The sequence below is a fragment of the Protobothrops mucrosquamatus genome, unplaced genomic scaffold (assembly GCF_001527695.2).
Source record: "Protobothrops mucrosquamatus isolate PMUCROS unplaced genomic scaffold, P.Mucros_1.0 scaffold_99, whole genome shotgun sequence".
Classification (NCBI taxonomy): Eukaryota; Metazoa; Chordata; class Lepidosauria; order Squamata; family Viperidae; genus Protobothrops; species Protobothrops mucrosquamatus.
Window position 1 is genome coordinate 1,870,709 of NW_015386175.1, and position 22,436 is coordinate 1,893,144.

The 22,436-nt window shown below is 40.4% G+C and overlaps 2 protein-coding genes across 2 annotated transcripts in view; both read right to left on the reverse strand.

Annotated features, from left to right (window-relative positions):
- KIF19 (kinesin family member 19) overlaps positions 1-11,707 on the reverse strand; it is a 46,039-nt gene extending 34,332 nt beyond the window's left edge. The window contains exons 1-2 of the mRNA XM_029283985.1: positions 11,669-11,707; positions 9,478-9,558 (exon numbers count right to left, since the gene is read on the reverse strand). Coding sequence (XP_029139818.1) covers positions 9,478-9,558; positions 11,669-11,707 — 120 coding nt within the window. The remainder of the gene's footprint in view (positions 1-9,477; positions 9,559-11,668) is intronic.
- A 5,448-nt stretch (positions 11,708-17,155) lies between these two features.
- DNAI2 (dynein axonemal intermediate chain 2) overlaps positions 17,156-22,436 on the reverse strand; it is a 55,172-nt gene continuing 49,891 nt past the window's right edge. Inside the window, exon 14 of the mRNA XM_015815238.1 lies at positions 17,156-17,286. Coding sequence (XP_015670724.1) covers positions 17,263-17,286 — 24 coding nt within the window. The 3' untranslated portion in view covers positions 17,156-17,262. The remainder of the gene's footprint in view (positions 17,287-22,436) is intronic.

Here is a 22,436-nt window from a genome sequence, read left to right on the forward strand (position 1 = left end):
TACGATGGTGTTGAAAAAATAACTTTGCAACCAGTCCTCACATTTATGACCTTTGCAGGTCTGTAAAGCAATGGAAAGCTGAAGTAAGAGCATAAGCACAGTCATGGCTTCTCTTAGCAACCACTTCACTTAACAACCAAAATGCTGGTCCCAATTATGGTTGCTAAATGAGGATTATATTTACACTAAATAAAAATCAAACAAACCCGTCTTATACAGATGAGAGCCAATTTGATCTAGTGGTTAAGGCACCAAGCAAGAAAGAGGGAGATTGTGAGTTCAAGTCCCACCTTAGACATGAAAGCTAGCCGGGTGACTTTGAAACAATCACTCTTTCAGTCCAACCCACCTCACGAGGTTGTTGTGGGCAAAATAGGAGGAAGGTGTGCTGGATATGTTTGCTGCCTTGAGTTATTCATAAAAATAGTAAAGGTGGAATACATAGAAATAAATAAATAATCTAGTGCAAAGTGCGTACCTAGCCTCAGTGCAAGCTTTGGTATTGTTAATTTGGGAAGCATCTGGCTATCTAATGCAGCTATATAACTTACATCTTCTCTAGTAACTACCTGTATTTTCTTTGTCTTCCTTCCTGACATCATCTCCACAAGGTATAAAGGCTATTAATAACCAGGCAAAGGGCCCATGGATCTCTTGGGTACTCAGACTGTGACTGTGAATTGGCTTATATCTAATTAGACAACCCAGCTATAATAAGGGAAGATGTGCTGGGAAATACTCAGAGGGAGGAAGATCAAGTAACTGGAAACTGGGATGATATTCCATTGCACCTCAGAGCTATGGGTAACATTGAAGATGCTAATCCTCAGATCAGGGACAGATCAGGTCTCAGCTGAGATGATTTTGACTGGGGGATGTTAACATCAGTCCCTTGTCATAGACAGATCACTGTCGCTTGGCTCCAGGGTTCTCTGTAGCTATCCCTCACTTCAGGAAGGAAGGGCCTAAAAGCCCACTCCAGGTGTTTGATAGACCCAGTAGTGTTTCAGAGGGGCATTCAGTTATTCCTCAGCCTCTGGCACAAGACCTTAGTTGCAGCTTGGAATGAGTGTGTAACAAGGACCTTAGATTGGATCACACCTGTACACATTCTCTGTGATCATGGATCCTATACAGCCCCCTGATTTATGGAGATCTGGGAGATTAAATGATACATCTAGACATCTAGAACAGTGCTGGAGAAAAACAGAGTGAAATCAACCAGTCTTATTTGTGATGATAAGAGTGGCAAAGTGTGCTTGTTTTTCTCCTTATTGGAACCATAGATAGCCAGAGGCCTTGTTCTTGGTGACCAGGTCCTTCTGTTTAAGGCAGGGATCTCTCACAGAACTCCTGCGAAGGTTATTCTAGGTTTCTGTTGGACAAAATCAATTTCACTTGGAGTTTGACTTTGGTTGGGCATGCCCTAGCTCATTATCTGGGAAGGGTTTGAGCTGATTGATCTTGAAGAAGTAACAAGTAGCAAGTCCTTGTGAGCATAGCCATCTGGGTTCTGGAGCCATGCTCCTCTTGATTGAGTAAAGCTTCCCAGAAGATTGCATGAGGTTGGGTCCAAGTAGTAGTCAAGGTTTCTTTGTGGGAGAGTGTGGTTCTGCCTGCCTAGAATAATATGGTGGTAGATTCCCATCTCAGGAAGCCATTCTTGGATCTGACAGTACTGAACAACTTTTGTCCAGTTCCAACTGGAGATGGTGGTAAGTGTTCTGTTTCAGTTCAGGAAGGTATCTAGACGCTCTTCAGTTAAGGTTCAGATTCAGTTTTAGCATTGAGATAGCATTGGTCTTTGAAGAGATTGGGATGAAGGTAATATGTCCATCCTGGCTTTCCTGAATTTCTCAATAACTTTTGTAATATTAACCATGGTATCCTTCTAGATTGGTTTCAACAGTTGGAAGTGGGGAGCACTATTCTGCAGTGGTTCTCTTTTCTCCATAGCTGGTTCCAGTCAGTGTTAATTGGCACAGGGAAGGTCTATCCCGAGGCCCTTTTATGTGGGGCACCTCTGGGCTTGGGCTTCTCACCAGTCCTGTTTATCATCTACATGAAACTTATGGATGAAATCATTCGAAAGCATGGGGACAATATCATTAGTATGCAGGATATATTTTATTTTACATCTCCACCCAGGCCAGGCAGGTGATGCTCTTAAAGTGCTTGCCCAGTACCTAGCAGCTGTAAAAGAGTGGGTGGGGAGGAACTGTCTGCAATTCAATCCTAGCAAGATGGAGTGGCTTTGAGTTTGGGGCACCCTAAGTTCTAGTGACTTGTTACCTTTGTCTCTTAAAGAGGTAGAATTCCCCCAGAAAAAGTTGGGATGCAACTTGGGGGTCCTCCTAGACTTACAGTTCCTGTTCAATGAGCAGGTGGCAGCTGTGGCCAGGAAGTCTTTGGCATGAGTTCATCTTATGTGCCAATTGCATCCATTCCTGCACCAAGAGGCCTTGCTCACAGTCACTCATGCCTTAAATTACCTCTCAACTGGATTACATATAGTCCAGAATGTAGCAGAGAGCACAGTCCCTCCCTCTTAGTTGAATCTATCATACAGCAAGGATGAAAGAAGGAAGAACCCCATGTAAACTGTCTCAAGCTCCTGGAGTAAAAGTAGAACATAAAACAATATTTACACTAAGGATGTTAGTTTCCATTACCGTCTTGAAAAAGAGGCAATTCCATTATGGGTCCATGTCAAATATCTGTAAATACCACTTAAAGTCCTCTCAAGAGTCCTTCAACGAGAGCACCCTTTTACTTGATCAGATTTGTCCGTCACTGATAATGGCTTTCTGGATGGATCCTCCTTAGACATTAACATAATGCAGTAAACATAGAACACAGAAAGGCCCATGAGCTATTACAGCCAGCATTAGTGAATGGATTAATGAGGTGTCTACCTATCTAATCCTTTTAGGGATAATTAATTTTCTTTTGTGCTGCTCTAATTCCTGTCAACTTTAATCTGGAATGTCAGAAAGGACAGGTCCATACTAGCCAGGGGGCACTACTGATCAAGTGTCTGTTTATTAGGCTTAACTCCAACAAGATCAGCAATGAGAGAGAGCGAGAGGGGGCAGGAAGACGAGGGCATGCATTTAAGTTGGAGGGTCAACAGTGTTGCTATGGGACACAAGTGACTTCCTGATGCACAGTTGGGGTTTCTATCAATGCTGCATATTTACTGTGTGTTTTGTAGTGAAACTTCAAAACATACAATACAATGTAAATTTTAATACATTTGAAACTTGGGAACTTTTCCTATATGGCTGTGGCTGATCTTTTGGAAAGAATTCTTAGATTCTTATCATAAGGTTTGTTCCAGTAATATCCCCAATAGCTGTTGAAATCGATTCTATGCCTATGTTCGGTAGATGTTGAGTGCTTTCACTGAGGATTAAACAGTGGCGACGTAGAACTGGATATCTGCTATAAAATCAGCTACTAAAGACATAGCAGATGTCAGCATGTCTCCCCCTCCCCCTTACACCCTGTGAGCACAGCCTGTTGTCTTTGTGTATATAGAGATCAAATTGCCTTTGATAGCGACATTGGGTTGGGTTTCACCATTTCCAAGAGGCCTTTAAAGGGATTCTCTGTAAGACAGTCATTAATACTAGGTACCAGAGAGGCTGGTTTTAAAAAAAGCACAAGAACAGATTAACCAGTGGAGCATAGTGGTTAGACTTCAGAAGAGTATTGTAGAAACCTGAATTCATGGTACTATTTAGTCTTAAAAATATCTCACAAGGATTCTCAATTCTTGTGAAGATTCCAAATCAGATATGTGAAGCAAATGAGGAACAATACCTTACACTCCCTGGAGAACAGGTGTAGCTGGTAAATTAATATGGAGGATATCCTGGGACTTCCCCAATATTTTATAGCCTAATAACTGCTATAGTCAACAAAGAGAAATAATCAATTTAAATAGTCAAAAGCTCCACCTTATTTACACTAAGAGCTACTAAATAGCATTTCAATAACCATCACCTGATTTAAAGTATGAATGAATTAATATATGTTAAAGGAGGGAGCTTAAACATTTGGCTGGGCTGAATACCTCTTGTTATAGGTTTTGTGCTACAAAGACGGTAATAGATAACTTACAGCTACCAGATTTCTTTTTGAGTCCCCAAGCCCCACAAAAACATGCTGCTAAGCAGCCCAGCTGAGTTTTAGAGAATGGCTGAAAATCCCAACCAGATATTATTATACAGTACAATTGGTCCCTCTCCCTTGACCATTGGAACAGGACAGATGGAATTGCACAAACTGACTATAAAAGGGAAAGGAGAGAGTTGTTCTTGATAAAGGGACCCAAGGCTGCTTTAGTTTTCATCTGAAGCTAAACATTGTTCCATGAGATTCATTTCATTCTGTCACCACAGGTGTGCCAAGGACAGGATTTCAAGAGCAACACTGCTGCATGAAAAGAAATAATGCACTTCTTTGTAATGAATAAAAGGCTCCATTAAAGAGAAGTAAGAGCCAGTTTATGGCAGTGGTTAAGGCATCAGGCTGGAAACTGGGAGACTGGGAATTCTAGCCCCACCTTAGGCATGAAGCCACCTAAGGTGATCTTGAGCTGGTCATTTTCTCTCATCCCTAGGAAGCATGCAACGGCAAACCATTCTGAAAAACCTTGCCAAGAAAACTGCAGAGTTCTTCAGGCAGTCTCGGAGAATTTGACATGATTAAATGGGGAAAAAAAGAGAGAAAGCATCTTTGGCAGGGAATATATTGCTAAACACTCAAACAGGTAGGGCACCTGCATTTCAAAAACAAACAGTAGAAAGGAACCAAAGAAAGGCTTGAGGGGTTGAGAAACTGATCTTTTCATGTGAAGGCTTAATAATAATTGACTGTACATAGAGAAAGTAGAATAACTTAATTTCTATTCACTGCATGTAATTCAATTCTCAGGACAATTCTCTAATATAAATAGTAAGGATATTGTAGCAGACAATAAATAATATGAAGCAAAGGATTCATGCAACTACTTCTGTCCCCCCCCCTCCAGCTCATTTACACTGCAATGTCTCTTGCCCCATAAGTTGTAGCTGACAACTATGTGAAACCAAAGATTCCATATGCAATCTGCAAACTTCAAAAATCTGGTGCAGCTTTTAAGCCATAGAAACAACTTTTCAAAACCAAGCAGACTATATATTTGTAGATTATATAATTACTGATTAATCTTAATATACTAAAATTTACACACACACCTACATATACAGGTTACATAATTGATACTTCACAATATTTGTGACATAGATTTTATATTGCATTCTAGCAATGCAGTCTTCTCATCAATAGCAATAGCACTTAAACTTATATACCGCTTCACAGTGCTTTACATCCCTCTCTAAGTGGTTTACAAAGTCAGCATATTGCCCCCAACAATCTGGGTCCTCATTTTACCGATCTCTGAAGGATGGGATATTTTGCCCAAAGGTATGAAAATGGAGCAGATCTGTCTGTTTGAAGTTGATCCATCAGATTTTCTAACTGATCGTACAATCTAGGAAGAGGCAAATGCTTCAGACAGATTTATAGAGTCTCAGCTATGTTTTTTATTGGGCAGATAGACACCAAGGCTGCTCCTCAATTTTCTGGAATAATTTGATTTGCAAACAAATACAAGTCCATCTCAGCTAAAACTAAGATCATTACAGAAAATTCTAAATAAGTTGGAAGTATTTTTTCTATTGAGTAAAATAATTTCAACATTTTATTCATTAATATAAAATATTTAAAAAACATTTAGTGATTAATAACTTAATTTTCAAAGCATTAAGTTAACAAAGGATCAAAATGTGGAATTCCACAACCCTAGATAGCCTCCTACTTACCTGAATAATTCTTACTCTTATACCTGAAAGTAAATGTATTTGCACATTAGAATTTGGGCATCTTTTCTGCTATTAGGGATGGGGAAAATAATTCGTTAGGTTTGTATTTTCTTATTAACTGATATAGTTTGTGCTTCTAAAACTAATGTACAATTATTCTTTGGTATTTATACTTCTTCAATTGGTGTGATTTCATTCTTTGATTAAAAAGTATTTTAATCAAATGGCTCAGATTATGGACAATTGTCTACCAAAATTAAACAAAGTATGGAATAAGGCATTTTGCATATATAAAAATGAATACAAAAAGACTTATGCATGTTCATGGATACCAATGCATATAAAAGTTGAGCAAATTGTTAATCTTGAGGGCAATGTGCACATTAAAAAATCATAAACTGAACAGGACTAATTCTTCTTTTTATGTGGATATAGTAATAAAATAAGCAACAGAAAGACCAAGCTGAGGAACGCCCAACATATTTTCTTAATTTGGAAAAGGGAATCTGATACCACTTGACTGGAAATCATTTCTACTGTAGATATAGTGTTAAATGTGTTCTGACACCTTGGAATGAAGCTGGCAAGCACCAACAAAGACTGCTTGGTAACTTTTACTTTGTGGCCCTGAAAATTACTACTGATTAAAATGAAGTCCTGGCTCATGGCCAGACTAAAAGGCATTAGTCTTGAGGAAATGCACTTCAGCTCCAGACAGGGATGTGGTTGTATATCTACTCCTGCTATCATGCCCGGAAGCAATTCTGATGTTGTTCCTTCTTACTGCTTAATACCAACCCTGTTTTGAATCCAATACCTTATTGTCATGACGACAAATCACTCCTGTAAACAATTTGCTGGCATGGTCCATAAAGCATTGTCCTCAGCTGGATGGGGCAGTGAGAAAGCTGTCTCCATGACAACCTTAGTTTTAAGAAATAAGAAGCGACCCCGTCACACTGTATTAATAGGGGTACACAAATAACTATAGTAATCAATTCAAATTTGCCTCTTTTTTTTAACTACATGCTCCTGTTCTTAAAACAACAACAAAGATCTACATGGTTTCCTTTCATAATGTTGTCACAGAAACTCCCTCCCCTCCTCCACATACACTGGTCAAAGAGCCAAGGAAATAGTACTGTAAGGCACAATAATTGAATATCTTGGAGGAATTGTTAGATATTTGCCTGCTAAGATATCAATTTATCCTTGATTCATTACTTTCAGACTTGCCCCAAACTTTGGGCTACCTCACAACCATCAGTTTTGCTAATTATTTCCATGATAGCCCATACTTATCTGTTTCATCTTAGGCAAACAGTGTGGACGTACAATGGGAAGCTATAACTAATTAGAATATTCTGCAATGTTCTGATTTAAAAAAAACTCTTGAATACATCAATGTGGCTGAAAGCAAGTTATAAACATGCCAATTAATTTTAAAACTGTATTTTTTCTGATTCTCTAGAACTGAAACTTCATGGCAATTCTCCATCTTTAATTTCTCCTGTGGTAGTTTCATTATGAATAAATAAAATATCTGGATGATGTCATTTAGAACAGCTGCCTTTTTGATGACTGATCATTTGCACTAGTCATAAATCTTAAGTTTGGAAAATGATAAAATATAGCATTATATTATTCTGCATCTTGCTAACTGCAGTTAGCTATCTTCTGAAAGCATTAAATTTGAGTCATCTAACGCATCTGTGCAATTTTTATTTTTTTCAATTGCCAGCATTTTTATTTAATCTACTGTTTATTTTTGTTGTTTTTATTCATCTACTTTCCTAATTAACAGATTGCCTAACTAAGAGTATAGAAAGGTCTGGTCTGTTTGGAGAAACTGGTACTTTTATTGGTATCTTTTAGATTTTTAAAATGCTCCCTTTGCTTAATTCCATTCTATTTCTGGTTATTTTATGTATATATTTGTAGTAAGACTATATAACATGACATGTTGCCTCTATGAGCCAGAAATTTAATCACATAGTTTTGAGCTGTAAATCTTAGCAGTAGATTATTAAAATGCTCTGGCCCTCTGCAGTGGAAAATGTATCAGAAAACTACCCTCACTCTTAAATGACAAGCTTTAGTTCAACTGCTTAACTCACTTTCTCTTCTACAAGGAACTCAATCAGCATACGCAATATTCTTTGTTTTAATCTATTACTGCACCTACAAAACCAGCCAAAAATGTATATCTCAAACAAAATCTACAATTTAATCTCAATCATTAAAATCTATAGTTTAGTCTAATTTTCCCTCTTCATGGTAACTGGGATTCAGCTTGTCCCTCCTCCCTAAATATTGGGTCAAAACCCCCACATTTAGCTTGCTAGATATGGAGGAGAGGGAAAGCAACAGATTCCAAGAGATTAAAAAAGATTGATCCATGATCTGATAAGGTCCAACAGTGGCAGTTAAAACTAGTTTTTAAGAGATTTAGAATCAGCATACCATGGCACACCCACAATGGGCTTGTCTGACTATCAGTTCAGTACACTAAATACAAAGTGCGCTTACAAAACTCATATCCCCAAACCTGCAAAAACTATGTCACAAAAGCTCAGCTCTGATGTAATTTCTCAACCCTAACAAATATAGCATATAAATACAACATCATGGCTCCCACAGGAGACTGTCTCGGTCTCAGGAGTCAGACTTGTTGGGTCAATCATAGTCAACTCTTCTCATTAGTTCTCAAGAGAAGAGAAAATATATCCTTTTAATCAACATACTAATTTCCCTCCTGACTTCAGCAAATGGGAACCGAGCAAGGCTACTTAGCAGATGCTAATAAGATATATTTCCGAGAGCTTTGGTGGCCAAGAAGAACCTCAACTAGCCAAGTTCAGTTTTTGAAGAAAGTGGGAATCAGCCTTTAACATCCATGCTCTGAAGAACTTCAAACAAGCTTGACAGCCAGCCAGAGCTAAAGAGGAAAGCTACATAAAACATATCACTTGCAAAAAAAGTAAGCTTTCTGAAAGTTACAGATGGCAAGTTATTTCCTTCAAACTCCAGTTCAAAGAATAAACTTTTATCCTTTATATGCTGCCTTTTATTTGCCTGAGACCTGGTTGCTGCCAATCCGAGTACACAGCAGCAGGTTAGGTGGATGCATAGTCAGAGATCTATAATAAAGGCATTTTTATTTTTGTGTATATGCTGAGATAGGCAAACCTACTATCAGCTTTTGGACTTTACTCTATTAAGCCTTGACAGCATAGACAGTGGCAAATAAAAAAAAAATCTAGACAGTAACTCTGAGCTCTGAATAGAATAACTTCTGTGGTTAGAATACCTTTTCTTTTCTCATCTCTGCGATTCCGATCAGAGGGTGCTGACCCAACAAACTTGGTTTATGTTCATTCGTAATGTCTCCCCTCGCTACCGGTTCCTTTTAAAATCTGAACCAGAACTTCAGACTTGCATCATACTGCATTGATGTGAATTTTTAAACAAATGAAATGTGTTTCTCCCTCATGTGTGAGGAGGGAACATTTCCAGAAATTCATTTTAATCCTAGCTTCAAAGATCAGCTCATAAAATGAGGCTCAACTAAATTCTACCCATTTACCAGAAAGGGTTCTCACAATACCTGGTCATCCACTTTGTGAGCAATGAGTGTGGCTCCTTCTTCCAGCTCTGCCATGCTGATTGGCCGTATGCGAAGTGCCACCTAAAATACAAGAAGATGGGTGAGTGACTGAAGTATCTCACTATTCGTGAAATAGCCAAAGAACAACAGAGACAAAAATGAGCACCTGCATGGAAATCCTCAATCTCCGTGCCCTGGCCATCCAAGGCCCAAGTGTAAGCAGAGTTTCTTCAACTCCCAAGTTCTTCCCTGCCCAGTGTGCCTCACCTGAGTCTGTCTATCACTACAGAGAGAAAAATCATCTGTGTCTCTCTGAGGCCCTGGCAGGTAGCCGCAAACAGACAATGAGAAGCTTTTTCCTTGGGAGGAAAGGAAACACCACCTGGACAGCAGCATTTCTGGAACAACATATCCAGCTACAGCCACGTCAGCCTATGAGATTCATTCCATTCAATCTCTAAAGCCTCCAAAGATTTAGTGACTTCAGTTCACTGTTTCCCATACAGACAACAAAGGGGTGAACTCCAATGCACAGCTCCCTCGTCCTATCAGCAGGGCTTCATCTGTTACCCTGAGATGAATTTTAACACAGGATCTGGATCCATGAAAAACATCTTGCTTTCTGTTCCTCATATTGCTTGACTAGAAACTGGGAACTTTGGGCCATCATCCAAAATTTGCTAAACCACAACTATTAATTTCGCTCACCATTGGCAATTCTATAATATCTGTTCAGAGTTGTTCAAAAATTGCAGTGAGGGGGTCAGATACACATCCCATGGCACTGTTGATTTCAGAGACAATTAAACTATTCCTTGTGAAGCGAGGCAAAATTTATATGATGGGTTCATTCTCCAAGGAAGATTTCTTTCTTGTTGTACAAGTACCTTGGCAGCTCTGAAATTATTCTTTAAGGAGTCTTCTTTAATTTTTGCAATCTATTTCATATACTTTTCTCCACCCACCCTCCAATCATAGCACTGATGACAAAAGAAATCACTTCTAATGCTCCAGTACAATAGATTTCTATTTCAATACAATATATTTTCAAAATAGCTTTACAAATGTTGTCCTTGCACTGAATGTTTAATTGCACATTAATGTGTAATATTTGCATACAACTTTCATTAAATGGTCACTGAGTGGTTTAAATTGTGCAACACAGCTTATAAACCATGTTTGAAAAAGCTATATACATTCTCAGCAAGTGATCGCTATTTCCAATTTATACTTCTTTTTTTTACTCTAGTGAGCAATCAAGGCTAACTACACATCCCTTCCATTCATATTTCTATTGGATTCTGCTGCCTCCCATAACTGCTTTATTTTACACTGAAAGTTCCAGGGAGTGGAAATCTGTTTTATTTTTCTTCATATTGTTCAACTATATGTACTAAAAATGCAAAAATAATAAACTGTATAAGATAGCAACATTGAATCTGACCAGCCCTTTCTTATCTGAGCATCAATTTATAAAGATAAAATTGTACAATTAACATTGTGCTTATAATATACATTCAATGAACACAGAATTATGATCAGAAAACACCCACTATTTTTGAAGGGCCCAGCTAGGGAAAACTTTAAAACGAAGAAGCTGAGCGCCACCGAGTCCCATTTTCTTTGACAGTAGTGACAGAGAGCATTGATTAGCCAATAAAATCCAAACAACTGTATCTAGGTAACAAAATATCACAATATGGAGAAAATGCCAGTATTGGTCTCTTGAGTTGGGTATTATTGGTGCACTTCACTCTACAGCATAAGATTTAATTGAATTTTATGTATATTGCTCTTCCAATCTATGGGACAGAATATGTTGATGGAAACAGGTAAGGCCAGATCCCTCTTGAGTTGGGACAGGTCCCTTATATCCAGAATAGTCTTATAACCATCTACTCTCATATTTCGTGTACTTATTGACAAACACATCACATAATCCCATTTCTTCTGGCCACTAGAAGGGAAGGATGAACAGTTTTAACAAAAAACCATTAAATGTTCCTCTCCAATTTCTAATAGTTCCGCAAAGGCTTTGCAGGCTCTGTTTCTCAAGCGCCGCCAGTTTCTTGCTTTTATTGGTAATGCTGGCTGGGAATCCTGGGAGTTAAGAGTCCGACCCTTTTGGATCTCACCCTCCAGGCCCCCTAACTTTGCTTCCCGAAAGAGGCGAGAAGTCACTTCCACTCACCGTGAGCTGCTGATCCTTGGACTCTCTCGTCTCCTTCATGATGGTAACAGGGTCGCCCGATAAGCCGGGCTCGGGCAAGCGAAGCTACAGCACGTGTGGATCCCCCGCGCACGGCCGGATTCACGGGACTCTTGGATCTCGTTATGCGCGGGTTCTGCTCTGAGCTAGGTTAAATCTCCCCGCGAAACCAATGACAGGTGTTTGGGCGCCGCCATTCAACGGGTACTGGAATCCCCTAACCCAATTACGCCCCCGTCCCTTTGGGTAGACAGCTGGCAAGCGGGCGCCCGGGCTGGGTCTCCCCTCTGAGGGCGCCGCCGCCGCTTCCGCCGCTCTCCATCTGGGACCGGCGTGCAGGGACCTGCTTGTGGCCGGCCGCCGCCTCTCCTCGCCTGCCTCCTGGTGTTTCGAGTCCCCTGGAGATCTTTCCAAACTGTACACAAACAACCGGGGGCGCGGGAAGCTTCCTCCAGTTGATTCGGTGGCGCACCATTGGCTGAGTTGGGGCTTCCGCGGCTCTCCGTCGCTCCCTGCCGGCCGGCGTGGAAGGAAAGGCGGAGGTCGCCTGGCTGAGCCGGGAGAATGCGCGCCCGACAGCCGAGGCGCGATTTTTGTAGTGCAGGAGCCGAAGAGCGGAAGACTTGCCGGTGCCATCGATAACATAATTAGTTTCTTAACTCTTAGCCGGGCGCCCTTATTTCCCACTTAATCCGGAGGAAGATTCCGGTGAAGGGATGGGATTACGGGTGGGGGCTCTTTCTTTTGTAATCGGCGCTAAAAAGATGAATGGCTTCAATCGCCCATTCGTTTGTCAGCTGCATTCTCTCTTGCAGTTATCTAAATGTTTGGGATCGGAAGGATATATAGGTAGTCCTCGACTTGCAACAGTTTAGTCACTGTTTGAAGTGACAATGGCAATGAAAAAAATGACTTACAACCATTTTTATGACTGTTGCAGCATCCCCATGGTCATGTGATTCACATTTGGATGCTTGACAGCTGACTCTCATTGTGCTGGATCATGTGATTGATCCCCTTTTGCAACCTTCTGACAAGCAAAGTCAAGGGGAAAACCAGATTCACTTAACAACCATGTTACTAATTTAACAACTGCCACGATTCACTTACAAATATGACAAGAAACGTTGTAAAATGGGGGCAAAACATTTTTTTCACTTAGCAACATAAATTTTGGGCTCAGTTTTGGTCATAAGTTGAGGACTACCTGTAGAAATTTAGGGAATTACAGTTCCACCCTGTATGACTTGTAGCAAAGTCAGGGAATGATGCGTGCTTCCAAAACGGCAAAGTACTGTCTAAAATAGAGTTGAAGAGTGAAAGAGCCTTTAATGAACTTCTGAGCTTCCAGATATTTTAATATTTTAAGGAGGGGGAGTTGTTTTGTTTTATATTTCCCAGATTCTGGAGTCTGCCCCTCCCTGAATTCTCCCTAGGGCTGTTTCTTCTCTACTAGTTTACAGTGTCAGCATCCAAGGATTGCTGTGCTAATAATATATGAATACTGTAATTTATATCTTAGTTGAATGTGCAGCTCAGTGAATGATTACTGGGACTGTGTTAATACGCAGAATGGAGACAATAGTACAGGTAGTCCTCAACTTACAACCATTCATTTAGTGACCATTCAAAGTTATGACAACACTGAAAAAAATAACTTGACCAGTTTTCACAATTACAACTGTTACAGCATTCCCCGATTACATGCTCAAAATTCGGACCTTGGCAACTGGCGCATATTTATGACAGTTGCACTGTCCTGGGATCATGTGATCACTATTTGTAACCTTCCCAGCCAGCTTCCAACAAGCAAAGTCAATGGGGGAAGGCAGATTTGCTTAATGACCGAATGGTTCACTTAACAACTTCAGTGATTCTCATAACAACTTTGGCAAAAGATAAAATGGGGCAAATCTCACTTAACAACTGCTTTGCTTAGCAACAGAAATGTTGGGTTCAATTGTCGTAAGTCTAGAACTACCTGTACATTACTAATGGGAAAAAGACCTAGGCCTGCCAGAATATCCAGAATCAAGACTGACTGCGAGTTTAAAAATGTGAGGCTTTTAGTCCTTTCTAAGTAGTTTTACTAGCCAATTAACATATGAGTACTTGGATCAGAAACAACTTATGCAAACAAGGAAGTTGAGGGCAAGGGAGGCCACAACCTCAGTTTCTATGGGTGAATTGGTAGCTTCTGTCCTATAACATAGTGGTTCCCAGAGTCTCACAAGTACATTTATTATTTATCACAAAATGTCTGAAGAGTCCTGAGCAAGAACTGTTGAAGGTCTGTAATAATGGGAAAACAAAATGGCCGCATTTCAAATAACATAAAGAGTCCTTTGTTCATTAAGAATAATTTCATTATGTATGTTTTTCCTTTGAGACATTGTTTCTCAGACTCTCTTCATTGAATACATATTTGGAAATGCAGGGAACATCCAGTGAAGCCAAGACTCCCCTCTCTATTTTTTTTTATTTTTTTTTTTGTCTTAAGAGCATGGGAGTTCACACTTTTGGGCAAATAAAATTATTATGATGGCATATATGTACATTTCCTCTAATTAAAAGGCTTTTTAAAATAGATTTTGTACCCAAAATGTAATCTAAAAATAAGTTTATATTATTATTTTGAATTTGAATTATTTTATGTACCTCTTGGCATAACAACAATATCTGTTAGTGCAAACTTGCTGGTCATGAATGTCCTTCAATAAAATTTCCTGAGTGATAAGGAGCCAGGGGCAAATGGATCCCCAGGTCAGTGAAATCCCCATTCATTGTATTTCATATTTGTACTTTTTTTGTGGTTGTGGAAACAGGATGCTATGGAGAAATACATAAAAAACATTCATCATATGGTTGATAATAGTTTCATTTGCAAATCCCGGCTCTAGGAGTTTAAGTTATATACATATAATTCTGATTTTTCTCTCAGGTTGAGATAGGATGGACAGAGAGATCTGTGTTTGAGTTTCCATGGCTGAACCTAAGTCTCGTTATCCTAGTCCAACTGCCCCAGTGGGAATCCCCTCAATTTATGCTAATTCAGGGAAAAGAAATATAGAGCAAGAAATGGATACCTGATGAGGCAACATGGCAGTCTTAATGTAGTAAAATGAACAATTGCTGGAATAATGATTTGTCTGCATAATTGCTAGAATAATGATGTAATGCATAATCACTGGGAAAATTCACTGGGAAAGTTCTGTGTCAGTAATATGTGACTAACCAAATGCGCTTTGCACATGGATACTTTGTATGTAGCAAAACCTACCATTGTATGCCCGTGAGAAACGATCCTAATGTATTACAATGTGTATTACCATGTGTAGTCCTTTGTTCCTAAAAGAAGGATAGTATAAAACTGAAGTCTAATCCCGCCCTCCTTGTTCAGAATTGCCTGTCTCCATTGTGCTTCTGAACCTGCGCAAATAAACTTCTCTGCTAAACCCCTCTGGAATTCGTAAGAGTTCTTTCGTTTTCCACAAGAATTTGACAGCATCTGACAGATAAGTGTAGATGATATAATCTAAGGCAGGGGTCTCCAACCTGTGGGTCTTAGCCCACTACCGGGATGCGTGAATGGCTGGCCAGTGTGGGCATGTGTGTGCACACTCTTCCCCACTCACGCTAGCGCTGCCCTGAGCATTGCGTGGACAATATCCACGGCCTGAGTGTCACGTGGGCACTAGGCCTGCCCCAAGCATCATACGGGCGCTAGGCCCACCCCGAGCATCATGCGCACACTCGCGCCACCCCCTGTGCTTAGTTACTTGCTTGATAAGTGGAATGGTTGTCACTCCAATGCCTCCACTGTGGGATTTTATACAATATTAAATTGCAATTATCATTACTCCTAGCCAGGGTGCTGGTTGGGAGTAGTTCCCCTCCTAGTATATTTTATGGGTGGTAGAGTGAGGATGTTCAAACATTACCTTGTCCTTCAAGAAAAGGGTGTTTTCCTATCATTTTGGAAACAATAAATATAAAAGTACAGATGGCCCAGATGCTTTAATAAGGTAATGATGATGTGGAACCTTTAAAAACCTGTAGAGTATAGGGAAAGATATTGTGTCTCCCCAAGTACTGTTGATATTGTGATAGATAGACCTGTGAATGGTTATGTAATGAATTAGCACACTGGGAAAAGGAGAAGATAATTACTGTGTCCCCAGCTTCTCATTTTCTGTGGTCAAAACAAAAAGAAATTTTACTCCTCCTCCTTGGAAAAAAGGGTCTATAATGCTGAAAAGAAAACCTATCTACTGGGAACCATAATCATCTATCAGAACTTTACATGTCAATCTTTCAGGGTAACATTTATAAAGCAACAGATGGACACTATATAGATTGCCAAGTTACTCCTCTCCCCATTGCCCCTGTCATTCAGTCCTAGAGAAAAATAGAGATTATCTTTCTCTTCTCATTGTCTGAAGCTGTGCTCTCCTTAAAGGAGATTAAATACAGTAATAATACAAAGAAAATAATACAAAAATAATAACTAAGCATTTTTCTATCTCTCATGGGGAGAAAGATTCACCAGCTCCACATCACCAACCAGCAGAATCCAAGATAAATTTAGGGGGCTCGGGGTGCGGGTGGGGGAAAGGGTAACTAGCAGCCATTCTGCTTTCAAAAGCTGTTATTCTACCTGTTGAGAGAATCGGCTCTGGAAAGAATAATACGATGTACAATTGGTGGGAATCGGTAAGGGGGCAAATCAAATTCAAATGGCTTGTGGTTACAGTTTAGAGGGCAAGCCCAATTTGCAGACTTCCGGTTTGAATGTGACAATAAATTACAGTTTGCCACAAGCCAAGAAGTACATAATGAAGCAGAGATAAGGGTAAGCATTAGTCATTAAGGGCTAACTAAATCCAGGGCTTTTCTTGTCATAAAATGCCCAGGACGGAGTTCCGGCACCTTTTTTGGATGGAACCTTGTAGGGTAGGCAAGGCGGGTTGTATGACGTGTGTGAGTTCAGGCACCTTTTTTTTTTTTTTTTTTTTTTTTTACAAAAAAAGCACTGACTAAATCTATGACTGGGTTTATGTATTACCCTAAACTAATTATATGATTTGTATGGTTGTAGCTGAGTATGTTGTGTGAATGCAACACTATGTTTTGTAAGCCATGATTTATGGCCTCTTTGCTCTGGTGAATAGAAGAGCTGCTAGACGAATTGTAATCACATTGCGGACTCATATTCAGACCACTCTTTTCTCCCACTCCACCACAACTCAGAAGTTCTAGAAAAGAGCTTATTTTCCTATTTTGTATGCATATGAATGTGGACTTTATGAGGTGTATATTCAATGTGGATGATTTATGACCAATTGACTAATTACAGCTTATTTTTATTTTTTGTCCCTTTCAGATTGAGAATTACAATGTGTTTCCATAGTAGAGACATTTAAAGCTACGTTTGCTAGTTTCCATTAAGAGTAAATGGCAAAAAGGAGTACAAATGTTATTACTTTTATTGAGTGTACTTTTTAGGTAGAAAAAAATAACAACAGAGAAATCAAAGCACCAAAGGTAATGAAAGCTTCATACAGGCATTTCAACATTTACCCCTCCTCTTCCTTTTCATCCTGGAGGGGAGGAAAGAAAAAAGAATGATTTTCTTCCAAATTTTTACTAATCATAATGACCTGTCAAAAGGAAATACCATGTTTTGAGTTTCCATAGGAGGAACATTCCACTTAGGGTTAGGTTACCATGAACTCAAAGAGCAAAAATGACATCGCTCACAAACTCGGAGTTCTTGGGTATGGTTAGGAGGACACAGACTTTTCTAGGCTACCCTATCTATGTTTCCTGGTAAAATACATTGGAAAGTGCCACTGGAAAAAAAATTCATTTAGAGTTAGGGATACGTCACCATGAACTCGGAGATCAAAATGGACATTGCCCACAAATTTGGAGTACTTGGATATGGTTAGGAGGGCACTTACGTTTCTAGCCTGCCCTATGTTTCCTGGTAAAATACATTGGAGGAAAATTCTACTTAGGGTTAGGGTTATGTCAGCATGAACTCATAGAGCAAAATGGACATTGCCCACAAACTCGCAATGCTTGGGTATGGTTAGGAGGGCACTGACCTTTCTAGGCTGTGCTATCTCTGTTTCCTGATAAAATACATGGGAAAATCATGGTGATCTAACCCTAACCCTAAGTGGAATTTTCCTCCCATGGGATTTTCCCATGTATTTTACCAGGAAACATAGATCGGGCAGCCTAGAAAAGTCAGTTCCCTCCTAACCATTCCCAAGCATTCCGAGTGTGTTGGCGATGTTCATTTTGCTCTATGAGTTTATGGTGACCTAACCCTAACCCTAAGTGGAATTTTCCTCCTATGTGATTATCCCATGTATTTTACCAGGAAACATAGATAGGGCAGGCTAGAAAGGTCAGTGTCCTCTTAACCATACACAAGCACTCCGAGTTTGTTGACAATGTTCATTTTGCTCTATGAGTTCATAGTTACCTAACCCTAACCCTAAGTGGAATTTTCCTCCTATGTGATTATCCCATGTATTTTACCAGGAAACATAGATAGCGGAGGCTAGAAACATCAGTGCCCTCCTAACAATACCCAAGCACTCCGAGTTTGTTGGCGATGTTCATTTTGCTCTATGAGTTCATGGTGACCTAACCCTAACCCTAAGTGGAATTTTCCTCCTATAGGATTTTCCCATGTATTTTACCAGGAAACAGAGATAGCACAGCCTAGAAAAGTCAGTTCCCTCCTAACCATACCAAAGCACTCCGAGTGTGTTGGCGATGTCCATTTTGCTCCATGAGTTCATGGTGACCTAACCCTAACCCTAAGTGGAATTTTCCTCCTATGGGATTATCCCATGTATTTTACCAGGAAACATAGATAGGGCAGGCTAGAAAGGTCAGTGTCCTCCTAACCATACACAAGCACTCCGAGTTTGTTGACAATGTCCATTTTGCTCTATGAGTTCATAGTTACCTAACCCTAACCCTAAGTGGAATTTTCCTCCTATGGGATTATCCCATGTATTTTACCAGGAAACATAGATAGGGCAGGCTAGAAAGGTCAGTTCCCTCCTAATCAAACCCAAGCACTCCGAGTGTGTTGGCAATGTTCATTTTGCTCTATAAGTTCATGGTGACCTAACCCTAACCCTAAGTGGAATTTTCTTCCAATGGGATTTTCCCATGTATTTTACCAGGAAACATAGATAGGGCAGCCTAGAAAAGTCAGTTCCCTCCTAACCATACCCAAGCACTCCGAGTGTGTTGGCGATGTCCATTTTGCTCTATGAGTTCATGGTGATCTAACCCTAACCCTAAGTGGAATTTTCCTCCCATGGGATTTTCCCATGTATTTTACCAGGAAACATAGATCGGGCAGCCTACAAAAGTCAGTTCCCTCCTAACCATTCCCAAGCATTCCGAGTGTGTTGGCGATGTTCATTTTGCTCTATGAGTTTATGGTGACCTAACCCTAACCCTAAGTGGAATTTTACTCCTATGTGATTATCCCATGTATTTTACCAGGAAACATAGATAGCACAGCCTAAAAAAGTCAGTTCCCTCCTAACCATACCAAAGCACTCCGAGTGTGTTGGCGATGTCCATTTTGACCTAACCCTAACCCTAAGTGGAATTTTCCACCTAGGGGATTTTCCCATGTATTTTACCAGGAAACATAGATAGGGCAACCTAGAAAAGTCAGTTCCCTCGTAACCATACCCAAGTACCCTGAGATTGTGAGCAATGTCCATTTTGCTCTGTGAGTTCATGGTGACCTAACCCTAACCTTAACCCTAAGTGGAATTTTCTTCCAATGGGATTTTCCCATGTATTTTACCAGGAAACATAGATAGGGCAGCCTAGAAACCTTAGTGCCCTCCTAACCATACCCAAGCACTCCGAATTTCTTGGCGATGTCCATTTTGCTCTATGAGTTCATGCTGACCTAACCCTAACCCTAAGTGGAATTTTCCTCCTATAGGATTTTCCCATGTATTTTACCAGGAAACACAGATAGCAAAGCCTAAAAAAGTCAGTTCCCTCCTAACCATACCCAAGCACTCCCAGTTTGTTGGCGATATACATTTTGACCTAACCCTAACCCTAAGTGGAATTTTCCACCTAGGGGATTTTCCCATGTATTTTACCAGGAAACATAGATAGGGCAACCTAGAAAAGTCAGTTCCCTCCTAACCATACCCAAGTACCCCGAGATTGTGAGCAATGTCCATTTTGCTCTATGAGTTCATGGTGACCTAACCCTAAACCTAACCCTAAGTGGAATTTTCCTCCTAGGGGATTTTCCCTTGTATTTTACCAGGAAACACAGATAGGGCAGGCTAGAAAGCTCAGCGCCCTCCTAACCATACCCAAGAACTCCGAGTTTTTTGGCGATGTTCATTTTGCTCTACAAGTTCATGGTGACCTAACCCTAATTTTCCTCCTATGTGATTATCCCATGTATTTTACCAGGAAACAGAGATAGGGCAGGCTAGAAAGTTCAGTGCCCTCCTAACAAGCACTCCGAGTTTGTTGGCAATGTTCATTTTCCTCTACGAGTTCATGGTTACCTAACCCTAACCCTAAGTGGATAACCCTAAATACATGGGATAATCCCATAGGAGGAAAATTCCACTTAGGGTTAGGGTTAGGTCACCATGAACTCATAGAGCAAAATGGACATCGCCAACACACTCGGAGTGCTTGGGTATCGTAAGGAGTGCACTTACATTTCTAAGTTGCCCTATCTATGTTTCCTAACAAAATACATGGGGAAATCACCTAGGAGGAAAATTCCACTTAAAGTTAGGGTTAGGTAACCATGAACTCGTAGAGTAAAATGAAAATTGGCAACAAACTCGGAGTGCTTGTGTATGGTTAGGAGGGAACTGACCTTTCTAGCCTGCCCTATCTATGTTTCCTGGTAAAATACATGGGATAATCACATAGGAGGAAAATTCCACTTAGGGTTAGGGTTAGGGTTAGGTCACCATGAACTCGTAGAGCAAAATGAACATTGCCAACACACTCGGAATGCTTGTGTATGGTTAGGAGGGCACTGGCCTTTCTGCCTGCCCTATCTATGTTTCCTGTAAAATACATGGGATAATCACATAGGAAGAAAATTCCACTTAGGGTTAGGGTGAGGTCACCATGAACTCATGGAGCAAAATGGACATCGCCAACACACTCGGAGTGCTTGGGTATGGTTAGGAGGGAACTGACTTTTTTAGGCTGTGCCAATTGTGTTTCCTGGTAAAATACATAGGAAAATCCCATAGGAGGAAAATTCCACTTAGGGTTAGGGGTAGCTCACCATGAACTTGTAGAGCAAAATGAACATCGCCAACAAACACGGAGTGCTTGGGTATGGTTAGGAGGGAACTGACTTTTCTAAGTTGCCCTGTCTATGTTTCCTGGTAAAATACATGGGAAAATCCCCTAGGAGGAAAATTCCACTTAGGGTTAGGGTTAGGTCAACTTGAACTCATAGAGCAAAATGAACATCGCCAACACACTCGGAGTGCTTGGGTATGGTTAGGAGAGAACTGACATTTCTAAGTTGCCCTATCTATGTTTCCTGGTAAAATACATGGGAAAATCCCCTAGGAGGAAAATTCCACTTAGGGTTAGGGTTAGATCACCATGAACTCATAGAGCAAAATGGACATTGCCAACACACTCGGAGTGCTTGGGTATGGTCAGGAGGGCACTGACCTTTCTAGCCTGCCCTATCTATGTTTCCTGTAAAATACATGGGATAATCACATAGGAGGAAAATTCAACTTAGGGTTAGGGTTAGATCACCATGAACTCATGGAGGAAAATGGACATCGCCAACACACTCGGAGTGCTTGGGTATGGTTAGGAGGGAACTGACTTTTTTAGGCTGTGCCTACTGTGTTTCCTGGTAAAATACATAGGAAAATCCCATAGGAGGAAAATTCCACTTAGGGTTAGGGTTAGCTCACCATGAACTTGTAGAGCAAAATGAACATCGCCAACAAACACGGAGTGCTTGGGTATGGTTAGCAGGGAACTGACTTTTCTAAGTTGCCCTATCTATGTTTCCTGGTAAAATACATGGGAAAATCCCCTAGGAGGAAAATTCCACTTAGGGTTAGGGTTAGGTCAACTTGAACTCATAGAGCAAAATGAACATCGCCAACAAACTCGGAGTGCTTGGGTATGGTTGGGAGGGCACTGACGTTTCTAGCTTGCCCTATCTATGTTTCCTGGTAAAATACATGGGAAAATCCCATAGGAGGAAAATTCCACTTAGGATTAGGGTTAGGGTTAGGTCACCATGAACTCATAGAGCAAAATGGACATTGCTCAAAAACCTGGGGTGCTTGGGTATGGTTAGGAGGGAACTGACTTTTCTAGGTTGCCCAATCTATGTTTCCTGGCAAAATACATGGGAAAATCCCATGGGAGGAAAATTCCACTTAGGGAATTTTGGTGACCTAACCCTAACCCTAAGTGGAATTTTCCTCCTATGGGATTATCCCATGTATTTTTCCAGGAAACATAGATAGGGCAGCCTAGAAACCTATGTGCCCTCCTAACCCTACCCAAGTACCCCGAGTTTTTGAGCAATGTCCATTTTGCACTATGAGTTCATGGTGACCTAACCCTAACCCTAAGTGGAATTTTCCTCCTAGGGGATTTTCCCATGTATTTTACCAGGAAACATAGATAGGGCAACTTAGAAAAGTCAGTTCCCTCCTAACCA